Source organism: Sciurus vulgaris (assembly GCF_902686455.1).
Source record: "Sciurus vulgaris genome assembly, chromosome: 16".
NCBI classification, from domain to species: Eukaryota; Metazoa; Chordata; class Mammalia; order Rodentia; family Sciuridae; genus Sciurus; species Sciurus vulgaris.
The window spans coordinates 53328235-53344530 of record NC_136477.1 but is presented as its reverse complement, the minus strand read 5'-3'; the positions used below and the strand labels follow the sequence as shown (position 1 = coordinate 53344530).

The 16296-nt window shown below is 47.4% G+C and overlaps 1 protein-coding gene across 1 annotated transcript in view; it reads left to right on the top strand.

The window, feature by feature from the left end:
* Positions 1-16296, top strand: part of SH3BP5 (SH3 domain binding protein 5) — a 74937-nt gene that overhangs the window by 16201 nt on the left and 42440 nt on the right. Inside the window, exon 3 of the mRNA XM_079114424.1 lies at positions 11372-11500. Within this exon, the coding sequence (XP_078970550.1) occupies positions 11372-11500 (129 nt within the window). The remainder of the gene's footprint in view (positions 1-11371; positions 11501-16296) is intronic.

Genomic DNA, 16296 nt, shown 5'->3' with positions numbered 1-16296 from the left:
ACTGAGCCGCCGCCTCGGCCATTTTTATTTTGAGGAAGGGTCTCCCTGTGTTGCTGAGGCTGGCTTTGAACTCTCAATCCTCCTGCCTCGACCTCCAGAGGTGCTGGGATTACAGGTGTGTGCCACTGTGCCCAGCACAGAATTGTTTTTAAAAAGGCCTTGAGAAGTTATAACGAAAAAGGAAAGTCTTCTGCTTTATCCCTCCCCATTCTCAGTTCTCAGAGAAGCACCTATTTTGAACCCTTCTAGCTGTTTCTTCTGTTTGTAAAGTTACAGGAGTGGACTGTGACTGTGGCCCTTCTGCATCCTGTGACCATTAACTGTGGCTAGAGGGAGGTTGTCTGAAAGCCAGCATAAGTGAGACAGCTGGCTTGCCTGCATGCTGTGTCGGTGGGCCCCTGCTTCTAATGGAGGCCCCACTGAGTGATCTCTAGAATGTTCCAAGGCTGGGCTGTGAACTCATTAGAGTTCCCTAGTTTTCTATGACTATGACTATTATTTCATAACAAGTTGGCTAGTGGTTAAAACATTATCCTGATTGATAATTGCACTTATCAATTGTAAAATTCTTCTGAAATGACTGAACTTTTTGGGGGGGGGGGGAGAAAAAGAAGCAGTCTTGAAGAAATATGTTAAGCCTCTTGGCGTAAACATGGAGATAGTTCACTTGTGGTTGAATTGGGCGAAGCATGTGGCTTTAGCAATTCTGCCTCTTACACACAGAATCCTGCTGGTTTAAAAACGTGTGTGGCCACAACTGAAAAACCTTTGGGTCCTGTCAGTCTTTCTAGCTGGGTGTGGTAGCCCCAGTCACCAGGTTGTAGGTAACCCTCCTCCCTCCTGGAGGCCTTGTGAGGCTAATGAGTTTCTCCTTTCGTTTGTGGACAAGATCTTTGGACCTTGGACTGTTTACACTTTGCTTTTTGTTATGGTTTGATTGCTTTCTGCTGCTTTTGTGCTGATGTAATATCAACAAAAAGATGAATTGAAGTCCACATGGTGTCTGGCGCATGCCTGTAATCCCAGCTGCTTGGGAGGCTGAGGCAGGAGGATTGAGAGTTCAAGCCAGCCTCAGTACCTTAGTGTGAGGCTTTAAGAAATTCCACAAGACCCTGTCTCTAAGACAAAAAAGGACTGGGAATGTGGCTTAGTGGTTAAACATCCCCGGGTTCAGTACCATACAGTAACCCCACCCCCTAAAAAAAGATGATAGCGAATTTTTTTTTTTTCAAAATTAACACATTCTAAAAAATAACTGGTTCATATTATTACCAAAATAAATAAATAAATAAAAATGAGGCCATGAAAAACTAAGACCAAAAAGTTGCTTCAGATTAAAGGACATTAGAGAGAAAGGACGGACAAACATAATGTGCAACTCCTGGATTGAATCCTAGACTAGAAAAACATTTTTTTTCCTTTACGGTAACAGACATTAGTGGAAAAGTCGATCACAATTTGGATAAAGTCATAGATCAGATTAATAGCATTGCATCCATGCTAATTTTCTGATTTTGATCTTTGTACTCTGCTATGTAAGAAAATGGCCCTTATCTTTAGAAAATATGCATCCAGATATTCAGGGTAAAGAGACATTTGTGTTTTCATCTTACCTTCATTCTCCTCCTTGCCCCCCAAGTCTGGAATTAATTTAAAATAAAAAGTTATCTTTCTCCCATTCCCAGATCTAACACCTCTCATAACTCAGCCTCCGAATGTCACCTCCTCCCTTCGGCTGTGCAGTCTTGATGTTGGCCAGAGATGCAGAGGAAGGCGGTGATAATCTGGGGGTTGGGTGCTCCGCCACTTGTTCGGGAACCCTGACATTAAATCAGACTTCCAAACCAGAGCCTTCCTGCCGAAGAGGGAGCGGGTTCTACTGAGGCCTGAAAAGGTTCCAAAACCCTCGTTAACCTCAGAGGAGAGAAACTGCAGGAAAGAACTCGTGGTGACCCTCCATCTTGTCTTTCTCCTTTCCTCTTGCTGGTTCAGAATCAGAATGGCAATGCAATACCACGGTCAGGGCTGAGCCTTGTCACCAAAGCTGTCGAGGGGCCTGCCCAGGGCCTGGAGCTGTGCAATGCCCATGCTACAGTTGGATGTCCCTGCTCTTTGTCCCACAGCCCTCTAAACTTCAGAAGGTCATAGGAGTCTCATGGACCCCAAGGGAGGGAAGAATCCCCCTGTCCCCTCTCCCGTGCATTCCTCTGCCTCTGACGGTCTTGGTTTACGCCTGTGGTCCCAGCATAGCTGTTAATGGTGCCTCTTTTGGGTGCCTCCTGGTTTGATGACAAATCAGATGACCTTGTTATTACATGCTCACAAGCAGGACCCCAGATAATCACACACCCCTTCTCTGCTACTTACTGGATTTTTTTGGGGTACCAGGGATTGAACCCAGGGGCCCTTAACCACCGAGCCACATCCCCAGCCCTTTTTTGTATTTTAGAGACAGGGTCTTTCTAAGTTGCTGAGGCTCGTATTGAACTCACGATCCTCCTGCCCTAGCCTCCTGAACCGCTGAGATTACAGACGTGTGCCATCACACCCGGCTTACTTCCTGGTTTTCTCTACATTCATTTTCTTTTCTTTCTGGTCTCTTTGACTGTCCTTCCCACCCTCTCTTCCTCCCTCTTCTGACTCCTGTTGTGATCCCTGAGAGAGGGGCTTGCATCAGAAGCATGGCCTCGACGCTCCCCTGCTGTGTGGCTGACAGTCCTCATAGAAGGGAGTGGGCCTGGCAGAACCTCCAAAAGGCCAAGTCAGGGCTTGAGATGGGTAAAGAAAGGAGCCAGGGATTAGATCATTGGTCTCCATCAGTGCCCCAGAGGTTTCCCTAACTCAAAGATCCTCATGTTCTCCTCCTCTTTCTTTGCATTCATTTTTCTGTAATGTGGGTCTGTTTCCACCAAGTTCCTCGGGTCAGAGGATCTCACTGCTGATGGGCCTGTGTGGTGATCGGGAGGTGTGGCCCTCGGAGAGTCTGGCTCTGGGTCCAGCTCCCTGGTGGTCTTCAGCCTCCCCCAGCTTCTCCACCTCTGCTTGGGTCCTGGCTCCTGCACCCTCATGCCTCTCCCTTTCTGGTTTGTCTCCCTTAGCAGGCTGCCCTACCCTGGCAATCTGGGCTTCCATCTCCGCTGCAGGATTCTTCAGGTAGAATCAGATTGTTCTGGCTTCCCTTCTCACAGGGCTGTGAGAGCCCTTCCCTGTGGGAACTGGGGCTGAGAGAAGAAAAACCCGCGAGCAAAGCGGGGCTGGAAGAGTACGGTATCATCCTCCAAAGTGGAGGCTCCGGGACTAGGCCTGTGCTGTCCAATATGGCAGCCATGAGCCACATGCAGCTCTTTAAATTATTGAAGTTCATCAAATTAAGTAAAATATTATTGTTCTAGCCCCATCAAGAGTTCATTTAACCACCTGAGGCTATGTTTTTTTTTTTTTTTTTTTTTTTTATTGGATGGCAGATGAAGGAAGTACCATCAGGCAGCGTGGAGAGGCCTTATCGCCATTCCTCCCAAGCACTGTGAAGAGGTTTCTTTGTGTATTTTAGTAGCTGCCACAAGTGCTCTTGAGGAACAGATTGGATGGGTTTAGAAAGCATGGTTTCTAGTCAGTTGAGAAACAGTTGAGGCACCTCATCACTGGTCAGTGAATCAGAATGTTTGAATGGTGCCCTTTCTGAAGATTCTAGAAAGTTCCTGCCAACAGGGACAGGGCTGTTGTTCTGGGGCAGCACTTCCTTACCTCTAGTTTGCTGCTGTTATTTTGTACTCCTTATTTCATATCGTTCCTTAAGCCGATCCACATTTTTACTTTAGTTTGTCCAAAAAGCAAACTTCATGATTATGCATGGAAAATTCTAGAAGGAAAAGACATTTTTTAAAAGCATGCTTTTTATTGAAGAAGAATATACATAGAGGAAACTGCCTAGCTCACAAGGGCATGGTTTGGTGACTTTCAGCGTAACATGGCATTGACTCCTATGGATTTATTGTTTTGCTTACAAGATTCCAGCAGATTCCCTTATCTGTGGTGAGCTCTGGCTCAGCTCCCCCTTAATTTTTGCCCCCCACCCCCACATACTGGGGATTGGATCCAGGGCCTTATGCATTCTAGGCAAGTGCTCTGGTGCTGAGCTACACCCCCTGCCTTTTAAATTTTGAAACAGGTTCTTACTGAGTTGCAAGTTTGTCCTCGAATTTGTGATCCTCCTGCCTCAGCCTCCCAAGTCCCTGGGTTTGCAGGCCAAGTACCACCATGCCTGGCCAGTGGCCCTTTTCTTAAAAAGGAGATCGGCAAATATAAAGAGGTACTAAGGACTAAAGACAATGATACCAAATGGAGGCTTTCTCCCTTACAAAGCCAGGAGGATTAAAAGGAGCTCTGAGGAGGAGTAACTATGACTTTCCTTATACTGGAAATGCATGGGCGTCCCTGGTTTGAGGTCGGCCTTTTCAGAGTGTGCATAAGACATGCCAGTCTCGGCCGTGCCTTGGTACCGTGAAACAAACCTAAAATTTTTGGGCCTCAGATACCCCAGAGACCTTTTTGTTTGCTTTATTCTTGTTTGTTCGATTGATTTGCTATAGCCATGGTTGCCATATTGGAAATTGAAACTAAGAAGTTTTAAGAATCTGTATTAATTTCACCAAAAAGATAATAAGCCCATTACATATGAACATAAATATATTTTGGGCTGGAGATGTGGCTCAGTGGTAGAGCATCTGTCTGGCATGCACACAGCCCCAGGTTTGATCCCTACCAACACACACACACACACACACGCACACACACACACACAAAATAATAAATAATGTATTTTATGAAAACCATTTTCATAAACAAAAAAGTTGAACGAGGAGTCATTGCTTGATGTGTTTTTGCAAGTCTCTTCAGTGGCTGGCTTTTGAGAAGCCCAATTCTCCTGGTTAGTCCTGCATTCCATCTGTTGGTGCCACATGTCAGGGAGCCTCTGGGAAGTTTCATTGAACACTCAGGAGGGGGTGAAGTGCAAAAGGCAGACTCCCACAAATGGTCTCAGGGCATTCCTCCGGGGCTCTCCCAGGCCACACTTCGAAGACCACAGTGGTGCCCGCCTGTAATCCCAGCGGCTCGGGAGGCTGAGGCAGGAGGATCGTGAGTTCAAAGCCAGCCTCAGCAACTGTGAGGCTCTAAGCAACTCAGCAAGACCCTGTCTCTAAATAAAATACAAAATAGGACTGGGGATGTGGCTCAGTGGTTGAGTGCCCCGAGTTCAATCCCCAGTACCCACTACCCTCAAAAAAAAAAAAAAAAAAAAAAAAAAAAAAAAAAAAAAAAAAATGAAGACCACTGGTGAGTTGAATGGCTACAGAAAGAGGAAGTGCTTTCGTCTGTCATTTACCTGCTGTGCAAACTCAGGCAGAGCCACCACAGCGCTCAGGCTCCAGGGTTCTGTGGGTGGCGATTCTTGCTGAGCCCGTCTTACAGGGTCATTGCAAGGCGAGGCTCATGCCTGTGAAATCTCTCTGCACCCGCTGAAGCGGCGTATTTATAAATGGCATTACTAAGGAGCCTTTGAAGTGTGTGTCATCTCTACTATGTAGGACAGTTATTTAAAACAACAACAACAACAAACCAACCATCATCCCATCTTCATCTCCCTTGGTGCTTGTGAAGGGAAAGGCCATCGTTCTCAGTTTACAAGCCAGTCGATTGAGGCTGAGGTCAACGTATTGGCCAGAACACAGGGACTTGTTTCCAAGGCACGCAATGGCTCTGGCCGCCTTGGTTTAGCTCCAGTTCTTATCTGATGAGGGACTGTGCTTTTGACACTTTCCAACAGGGAGACTGTGCCACCGTCAGCAGTTCTTTGCTTGAATAAATTGCCCTCCCTCTGAGTCACCTAGCCAGTGAGACTCGGTTTTCAGCAGGGGAGGATCTGAGGCCTCATCACAGCAGAGGGGACCATATTGGAATTTCGGGAAGGGTGATGGCAAGTCAACTAGCTGGTAAACAGCCCTGGGGTGGTAAAGGGCTCCTTTTCTTGACTGGTGAAAGATCTGCTGTTTCTCCCAGAGAGGAGTTTGTCCGGAACGGCACCACCATGGGTCACTTCTTGCAGAGAAAACGGTATTCTCTGCCCCAGACATTCCTAAAGCATCCCCCCCACCCCCGTTCTGATCTTGAAGGACACATCCTCCTGTCATTGTAGGAGATGGGGGATCGTGGTCAAAGCTTTTTTTTTTTTGAACTGGAAAATGCAGGATACACACACATCCATTTGTGGCGAGCTGCTTTTAGGATGTGGCAGGCTGCTATTAAGATGGATTTAAGGGAATCTTTACAAAGTTAGGTTGAGTTAAATTCTACCCACTCTGTTTCTTATGAACATGGTTTTATTGACAGGGACAGAAGCCCTCCAGCAGTTAACTGTATTTAATTACAGTGCCCTGCCATGCTGTGGAATGTAGATTGGCCCTTACCTCCCTTTCTTCATTAGCGTGACTTACCTGAAGGTATATTTTCAGCTGCATGTTTTTTAAAGGCTTAATTCAATGGCAAGTGATAGAAACCCAATTCCAAGTAACATGAATAAAGCAAAAAGTAAAGGGAAGTGGGTTGCTGTCGTGGAGTATGCCAGGCATGGAGGTGCACATCTGTAAACCCAGCAGCTCAGGAGCCTGAGGCAGGAGGATTGCAAGTTCAAAGCCAGCCTCAGCAACTTAGTGAGACCCTGTCTCTAAATAAAATATAAAAAGAACTGGGAATGTGGCTCACTGGTTAAGTACCCTGGGTTCAGTCCCCAGTACCGAAAAAAATCAAAACAAAGTCCTCCCTGCTCCTCTCCTTCCTTTCCGCCATCTGAGTGGGGAAGAGTTCCTGTTTTGCAGTCTTCAGAGAAGTTGCAGAACGCAGTCTCATTGATCCAAAGGAATCCTCTCTCTCCCCAGCTCCAGTCACTGTGGTCAGGAGTCTGCATGTCCAGACCTGGTCACATGACCACTTCTGAGACCGGAGTTGATTCATCAGTGACTGAGAAGTGGGGATGAGGCCCAGGGAAGATCCGGGACATTGGGTTGGGCAGGCAGGAAAGATTTTGTTTTGTGGGCTCCCATACCCCAGTACCAAAGGAGCATTGTTGTTTAAATAGCTGTGCTCCCCTGGGAAAGTGAAAGACCTGGGTTTGCTTGGTACCATCAGGGGAAGACTGGCTTTGTGATTAGCATTGTGTGTGTGTGTGTATGTGTGTGTGTGTTTATCTTTTGAATTTTAGAGGAAGAAGCCTGTCAGTGGTTGACCGTCAGCTGGTCATGCATCAGCCTGGATGCACAGCTGCAATTGCAGAGGGAGACATTCATGTCCAGTCTCTTGGGGTCAATATCCTTTGGGCACACACTTAATACAGATGGTTGCAAAAGGGTGTTATAGAGGCTGGTGGAACCTGAAGAATCACTTGAGGAATCTTTAAAAAATACTCTGGAAGAAAAAAAGAAAAAAAAAAAAAATCTGTAGCCAGGTAGCAACCGAATCTGATCAGTTCCAGTTCCTGTTTGTAACAATTCTTCATGCAATTCTACCACAATGAAAAACAGGATGGTGCCAGCTGTGGTGGTGCACGCCTGTAATCCCAGTGGCTCAGGAGGCTGAGGCAGGAGGATTGCAAGTTCAAAACCAGCCTCAGCCACCTAGCAAGGTCCTAAGCAACTCAGCAAGATCCTATCTCAAAATAAAAATAAAAATAATTTAAAGGGGCTAGAAATTTGGCTCAATGGTTAAGCACCCCTGGGTTCAATCCCTGGTACAAAAAAAGAAAAAAGAAAATCAAGGAGGTACCTACCTGTATTTTCAGAGACTGAGGAGGCTGAGGCAAGAGGATTGCAAGTTTGAGGCCAGCCTCAACTACTTAGCCAGACCCCGCCTCAAAAAAAAGGGGGGGGGCCTGGGGGTGTGGCTTAGTAGTAGAGTGCCCCTGGGTTCAATCTCCAGTACCCCGCCACTACACACAAAAGAGATTAACCATAACCCCAATAGGATCCCATTCTCTCACCCCCATTTCTAGAGATACTTCTTTTCCTGTATCGGTTTAATATATTTTATCTGATTATTGACAAATTTACCTCTGTGACTAAATAGTTTTGGTTTTTAGCGTTTGAGTTACTGCCGATGCCCTATTCTGGAAGATGAGATTTTCATCTCTTCCCTCTGTCTCTGCCACGTACCCACTTTTCCCATCCCCTGTCCTCCCAGCAGAATTACACTGTGGTCAGCATTGAACGATGGCGTTATCATGGCTCTGTGATTGCTATGCACAATTGAGCCATCCGGTAAACTGATTTTCTTTTCTGTTTTGCAGCAGAATGCAGTCTTGAATTATTTCTGACAGAGGGTGCATGGGAAATAATGTGAGATGTACATTTGGAAGAAACCCAGTCACGTAGACCCAGGTTAAGAGGTTGGATTATGAAATGATTTAAGGCTGAAAGAAGAGAAGCGGGAAAGAGTTTAGTACAGGAAGAGAGATAGCATCTTAGTCATGAACCAGAAAATCTGCAAAGAAAGAATAGAAGCAAAAATGATCTCCCTTGCCCATCCCCCGCTCAAAAAAAAAAAAAAAAATACCTCAACCCGCTGTGACTCCTCACTGTGCTTGGGATGAAGTTCAAATGTCTTCCTTGCTCTAGCCCCAGCACCTCTTCCTCTTTCTCCTCCTTCCTCCTCCTTTTCCTTTTCCTTTCCTGTACCAGGGATTGAACCCAGGGGCACTCAACCACTGAGCCACATCCCCAGCCCTCTTTTGTATTTTATTTAGAGACAGGGCTTTGCTGAGTTGCTTAGGGCCTCACCAAGTTGCTGAGGCTGACTTTGAACTCTTGATCCTCCTGCCTCAGCCTCCCCAGCCACTGGGATTACAGGCATGTGCCACTGTTCCTGGCTGATAGCCTGGAATGCCAGTGTTCATCATTTTTTTTTGCCACTGTGACCAAAAACCTGATGAGAACAATTTTAAGAAGGACAAGTTTGTGAGCTCACAGTTCCAGAGGTCTTAGTCCATAGACATCTGACTCCATGTTGGGGGTCCCGTGGTGAGGGAGGACATTATGGCAGAAGGGTGTGTGGCAGAGGAAAGCAGCTAGGGACATGGTACCCAGGAAGCAGAGAGACTCCACTCTCCAGGGACAACAAAATATATGCCCCAAAGCCACGCCCCCAATGCCCACCTCCTCAGCCACACCCACCTGTCTCCAGTCACCACTCAGTTAATCTCATCAGGGATTCATTCACTGATTGGGTTAATGCGCTCACCACCCAATCATTTCTCCTCTGAGCCTTCTTGCATTGTCTTACACGTGAGCTTTTGGGGGACACCTCACCTCCAAATCATAATAGCTGGCAACATTTTCAAACTTATGTGGCAGGCTCACAGCTTTATACACGAGAGGAGATGAATTGGAAGAATCCAAGACTCCTTCAGCCCCAGGAGGCCCAGTGATTCCATATGTAGAAATAGATCTTCAGATAGTTAATTGCGAAGGAGGAACATGGGCTTTGCCAGCAGGATGACTGTTAAGTCTCGGGGAAGCCCCTTGGTCATGCGTTGTTCCTCTCGGAGTATCCAGTTCCCCTTTCCAACTCCTATGTACTCACGAGTACACATGTGCATGCGCGTGTGTGCGCACACACAATGTAACTGTCAAGCAAATGCCAGAGGAAAAGGAGTAAGAAGTACTAACTTGATCCCCCAGTATGTCCTCCTAGACCTGGGACTGAATTTCTTTTTCATTTTCCCCTCCTCAGTATCTTATGGACCTGGTTTCTGGACTTTTATGATATGATTAAGGCTGACACCATTCACTTTCCTTTTCCTTCCAATTTTTTTTTTTTGTACCCAGGATTGGATCCAGGGCTGCTTAACCACAGAGCCACAGCCTCAGCCCCTTTTATAATTTATTTAAAGACAGGGTCTCACTGAGTTGCTTAGGGCCTCACTAAGTTGCTGAGGCTGGCTTTGAACTTGGAATCCTCCTGCCTCAGCCTCCCAAGCCGCTGGGATTACAGGCATGTGCCACCAGGTCCTGCTTCCTTCCAAATTCTTATTCCCGTCCAAGTTGCTAATTGCTGTCTCTAGGATGAGTGGTCTCCCTTATTTCTTGCCATTTTCCACATTTCAGAATGTGGTGTCGTGCAAACTCCATGCCACTGACTTCCCAATCTTGGCTGAGCATGCTCTCCTGCCTGTTTGGGACCCCGTATTTCTGCTTCCTTCTGCCCGTCACCATCTGTGCTTCAAGCTTCTGTATGGATCCTGCTATGGAGGTTTTCCATGAGTCTCTAATACCTGGTCTGGCCAGATTCACTGCTGCTGGGTTCCATGACACCTGTACCATTCCTATCTTGGCACTGCCGTTTCCAGAAGGGCTGTTACACCTGCGTCACTCACCAGATTGAAATGACCTAAGGGCAGGACAATGCCCAGTCCCAGCACAGGTCTGGTTGTGGCAGATTTGCACTCAGTGTTGAAGGTTGACCGAGTCAGGAGGTTGAGGGCTTTGAGGGCGTGTGGGAATTGGCACCATCATATAGAGTGGAGCTGAGCTGCCAGAGAGGCAGCTGAATGTTCTTCTCCTGAGTACCTGCACAGAACTGTGTGTGTGTGACATTGTTTGATGGTACTGGGGATTGAACCCAGGGGCACTCTACCACTGAGCCATATCCTCAGCCCTTTTTATTTTGAGACAGGATCTCGCAGAGTTTCTTAGGGTCTCACTTGGTTGCTGAGGCTGGCTTCCAGTTTGGAACCCTCCTGCCTCAGCCTGCTGGGTTGCTGGGATTGCAGAGTGTGTACTACTGCACCAGGCCACAGAACTTTTAAAATCTCCACTGTGCTGTCCAATATAGTATAATATAGTATAGCGTGTCTCTGGTCACACTCATTTAAAAAATTTAAGTAATTAAATTGCACACTCATTTCCTTAGTCCAGTTTCAAGTGATCAATAGCCACATGTGGCTAGTGATTCTAAGTCATTGACTTGGGGCAGAAAGTTGTTAGGGGTGCTGATCTGGACACTGTCTTGTAAGGGTGTTTTGTTTGTACAGGGATTGAACCTGGGGATGCTTAACCACTGTGCCACATCCTCAGCCCTGTTTTGCATTTTATTTAGAGACAGGGTCTCGCTAAGTTGCTAAGGGCCTTGCAAAGTTGCTGAGGCTGGCTGTGAACTCACGGTCCTCCTGCCTCAGCCTCCCGAGCTACTGGGATCACAGGCGTGCACCACTGCACGCTGCTCCTCAGTGTTAATGGAGGGCTTCGTACGTCGGGTAAAGCCCTTCCTGGTTGGGCGAAGCCAGGGTGTGCCTGACCCGTGTCTCCTCCGCTTCCCCTGGCTGCAGGATGCTCGACAGAAGTTCCGCTCTGTTCTGGTTGAGGCAACGGTGAAACTGGACGAACTGGTGAAGAAGATTGGCAAAGCTGTGGAGGACTCCAAGCCCTACTGGGAGGCGCGGCGGGTGGCCAGGCAGGTGAGACATCGCCCCTGCCGGGACCCGCCAGCCCTGGCGTGTTTGGCGGGCACCTTTTGGTTTCCTGTTGAAGGCTCACATGCTGTGACTGGAGGTGGCCCCAGGGGAAGTCAGTCTCTTCTTCCCTCCCCCGATAGGCTATATCCCAGCCCTGAACCCCATTCATAGGATGCTGGCATTTGAAGGACCCTACGCATGGGCTGTGTTGGTACCCCGGTTCCCCCAGTTGGGCGGCTGGGCCTGCTTATGGTCATGTGCAGAGCCTTGGGTGGTACTCCTCTTCCTCTCCTGGTGACTCTCCTAGTGACTGACTTTGTCCTGAGGACCCACATAAGGCACTGAGGAACCAAGACCAGAAAACTCTGGGGTGGGGACAGCTATACTCAGGTCATGTGGAAATTGGTTCTGGTTTCATAATGTGCTTGTCTCGCCACAGATGTGATGTGATAGGGTGTGCTGCTTGTCACCTCTCCGGCCCTGTGAACAGGGAAGGAAAAGAGCTCCCCCAAAGTTACTGGTGCCTGCAGGGTGCCAGGCTCTGGGCTGGGGACTTTTCACATACCTGAGCCCACTTGGACTTCCACCCTGGAGTGTCCAGCATGAAACACCAACCTTCTGGTGTCTTGAGATAAGTGCTCAGATTTCCTCCCAAAGATCTAAGTAAGTTGGTCCCAATTGTCATGCAGTAACAAAGGACCAGGTGCCAGCCCTACCAGATTATGTGACCGAGGACACTGCTGCCAATAGTCTTGCTTGAAAGAAAATGTTTAGTGAGCAACTACAAAAATGTTTCGGAGAACTTATTTTCCGTGTGTGTGTACACAGCTTATATTTTGGGCGCGGGGCTTGGGGGAGATAATGGTACGGTGAGCATTTAGGAAGTTAAGCCCCACTAATCTAGAACCAGGTTACGATCAGACCCATAGAGCATGAGGGTCCGGGATATAATCATTTCTTTTTTTTCTTTTTCTTGGTACTGGGAATTGAACCCAGGGATGCTTAAACACTGAGCCACATCCCCAGTCCCTTTTTTTTTTTGTATTTTATTAGAGACAGGGTCTCGCTGAGTTGCTTAGGGCCTTGCTAAGTTGCTGAGGCTGACTTTGAACTTGAGATCCTCCTACTTCAACCTCCTGAGCCTCTGGGATGACAGGCATGTGCCACTGCAACCCTGCTGAGACCCTGTCTTGGCATTTGGGGTTTGTACTCTGATCTCTGAACTGAGGTTTCATGTTGGACCTTGCCATGTCATATATTTTGCCTTGATTCCTACACGGAATGGCACTCTGGACGGATCCCTTGCTCCCTGGCTGGGTACACTGGGCTGTACCACAACAAAGTTCCAATTACTGGTTGGTCAGCACTGAGTCCCAAGCAACCACTCCCTCTTCCCACCTTCCCCTGGGCCCTGCCCAGGCCTCCTGTGTTCCAGGGAGAAGAAACCCTTCTTTCCATCCTCAGGTTCCAAAACCCTGAAACCTTGTCCCTGCAAGTGTCTGTGTTCCAGCAATGTTTCAGAGGCCTGCCTGGGACCTAAAGTTGAAGCAGGAAGGGTAGGCTTAAATAGAAATTTCTGATAATTCCGTGGAAACATTGGATGAATATCAAGAGATCATGAAATCCCCTTTTCTGAGAGTCTTTAGCACTTGAATTTATTGTCTGTTGCTTCTTAGCCTGTAAGTCTCTACAGATGAAGCATTGCTAATGCAAACACCTGAAATCTGAAACACTCCAAAATCCAAAACTGAGTGCCAACATACCAGAAGTAGGAAATGACACCCCACGAAACTTGGTTTTGTGCACAAAATTAATAAAAATATCATATGAAATGACCTTCAGGCTGTGCTTACAAAGTATATGTGAAACATAAATGAATTTCCTGTTTTGATTTGGGTCCTATTCCCATGAAGTATGTGCAAATATTCAGAAATCTGAAAAAAATCAAACCTGAAATGCTTTTGGTCCTGAGCATCTTGGATAAGGGATATTCAAACTGTGCTAAAAGCAGCCCGTGTACTGTTTTGGAGGAGAAGGATCCAAGAAAAGTCTGTGGAAAGCATTCCCTTCTAGTTGCAGTAATAGCTTCCCTGCCTGGTCCCCTGAGCTCAGACCTTGGAGATGTCAGGGACCTTTGTGTCCAGGGCCGCCGCCCCAGCTGATGGATGGCATCCTGCTTGGCTGTGCTGATGTCAAGCCTGCCCTCTGCTTCTGGGTTTTGAACTTGCTGTTCTCTCTGGTGTTGTCCTAATCCTGGCATTTTCATAGCTTACTGTCTTTCAGTTTCTGCTCAAATGGAATTTTGAAAACGAGGCCCAGTTAACCTTTTTTTTTTTTTTTTTTTTTTTGGTACCAGGGATTTAACCCAGGGACGCTTAACCACTGTGAGCCACATCCCCAGCCCTTTTTATGTTTTATTTAGAGATAGGGTCTCACTGAGTTGCTTAACACCTTGATATTGCTGAGGCTGGCCTTGAATTTGGCGATCCTCCTGCCTCAGCCTCCCAAGCTGCCAGGATTATAGGCATGCACCACCAGAAGGAAACTCTCAGCCCATCTCTACCACCCCAGCCTTCCTTCTTAGGTTGGTTTCTCCTCCAAGCACTTGTCACCATCCGACTTGTTGGAGTTTACTTGTTTATAGTCAGCGAGGCTCCACAAGGACAGGACATTTGTTTAGTTCAGTGTCTGCAGCACCAATATGTACAAGGTACTCGGATACCGAGCAAAGGAATAAATGAACAGACCAGAGAATGGTGGGGCCGGGAGGCCACCAGCAGATCAGATGTTCTTTGACCTGCCTTGAGAAGTCTCCGTGGCCCTTTTACAGCGACTCCCCTGCCTTGTAGCTAGGCAAGCAGAGGGGTAGGAACATGATGGGCAGAGCCAGCTTCGTCTGGGGTTGTGTTCATCTAAATCTCAGTGGATGTGTAGGTCCCTGTTGGCTCTGACACATCGTGAGTAGGTTTCACACCACTTCCTTCTTTTCTATACCTCAGATGTTCTTCCATGGGGAAAGAAGTGGAAGGGAGCTGGATCGGGAGACCCCAGTCTGCTGGGAGGGACTGGATTTCTATCTCATTCCCCTCCTCTCTCCCTCTCTCCCCCTCACTCCTCTTATTTATTTATTTTTTTTAGCCAGGGATTGAACCCAGGGGTGCTTAACCACTGAGCCACATCTCCAGCCCTTTTTATTTTTTATTTAGAGACAGGGTCTCCCTAAGTTGCTCAGGGCCTTGCTAAGTTGCTGAGGCTGGCTTTGAACTCATGATCCTCCAGCCTCAGCCTCCCGGGCTCCTGGGATTACAGGCGTGCACCACAACGCCCGGCTTCTCCTTCTTATCCTTTCTTTTGCCTAGCAAGGACAATAGTCGTGACAAGCACTACCACTTAGTCATCAAGTCTGATCAGGTAATGCCCAGGTCCTGGAGGTGACGGACACACTCCCAGTGGGAAGATGACAAGATGAACACAGAGGGAATGGTGCCGGGCTCTGTGCTCGCAAGCCTCCATGACTTCCTTCTTGCAGGCGTGGAGGGGGAGGTAGGAGGGTGGAGAAGGATAAGTGTTCCTACCCCTCAGCCCAAGGGACCTCGTTGGTCTTTAGCCAGGGAACTTGAAGGAGTTTGAGGGCTGAGGCTGGCGCAGGTGGTGCATTTCCTCTGGACAGAGGTTCACCTGGGCTTGTGCCAGGTGGCATGAAGGTTCCTCTGACCTTCCTGATGGTGAAAGGGCATTTCCACCTCCAGCTGCTGCCAAGTGGGGCTTCCTGTTTTCTTCCTCTGGCCTTATCTCCAACCCCCTTCCTTTTTGTATTTACAAACCTCACAGCACAGCAAGGCTGCTGTCTGAGAGATGCCTTCAAAGAGGGTCCTTTCAGATGTCTGTCATGTCCTCAGCATGCTCATCAATGAAATGCAGATACTCAAGTTACCACCATTGTTCTCAAGACTTAAATGAGATAATGTGTCCGACAATGGAGTCCTTGTATGAGATTGAATTTCAGCTTTGTTTAAAAAAATAAAAAAAAATGACTTGGTGGCTCATACCTGTGATCCCAGTTATTTGGGAGACTGAGATGGGAGGATCCCAAGTTTGAGATGATCCTGGGCAACTTAGACCTTTCTCAAAATAAAAAAAAAAAAATAGGCCCAGTGGCACACATCTGTAATTCTAGCAACTTGGGGGGCTGAGGCATGAGGACCACAAATTAAAGGCTAGTTTCAGCAATTTAGCAAGACCCTGCCTTAAAAAAATAGAAAGGGCTGGGGATGTAGCTCAGTGGTTATGCACCCCTGGGTTCAAAAAAAAAGTTCGAATTTATTGTGGAAAACTTACGAAATAAACAAAATGAAGAAAACAAGTTCCTGTAACCTTCTACCTCCTAGTGTAGTTGATGTATATCTCCTGTTCTATATTTTTAAAAATCAGAGATCACAGTGATACCACTGTTTACTGGTGACGAGTTCTGCTCCCTCTAACATTGAAGTTTGAACACTAGAGAAGCACACCAAGGCAAGCATATTAAGCAGGTTTTATTTAAAACCCTTCTCCCGGGAGGGAGAAGGGGGCCATGGCTGATGTTCTAAAGTCCCAAGAAGTGAGTGCACCCTACATCTGTTATAGGTTAAGGTCTCTTGTTCTCCAGTTCTCTCCCCGCCTTATCTCTCCTTCCTGCCTACCTGACTAGGCCTGGTTTTGCAGGTGAGATGCATAAAGTGGGGGGGGGGGGGGTGGTTTACAGTGATTCAGCCAGGCAAGGGCCCAGGGGCTGTTAATGAGCAGCACCTTCCCTGCAG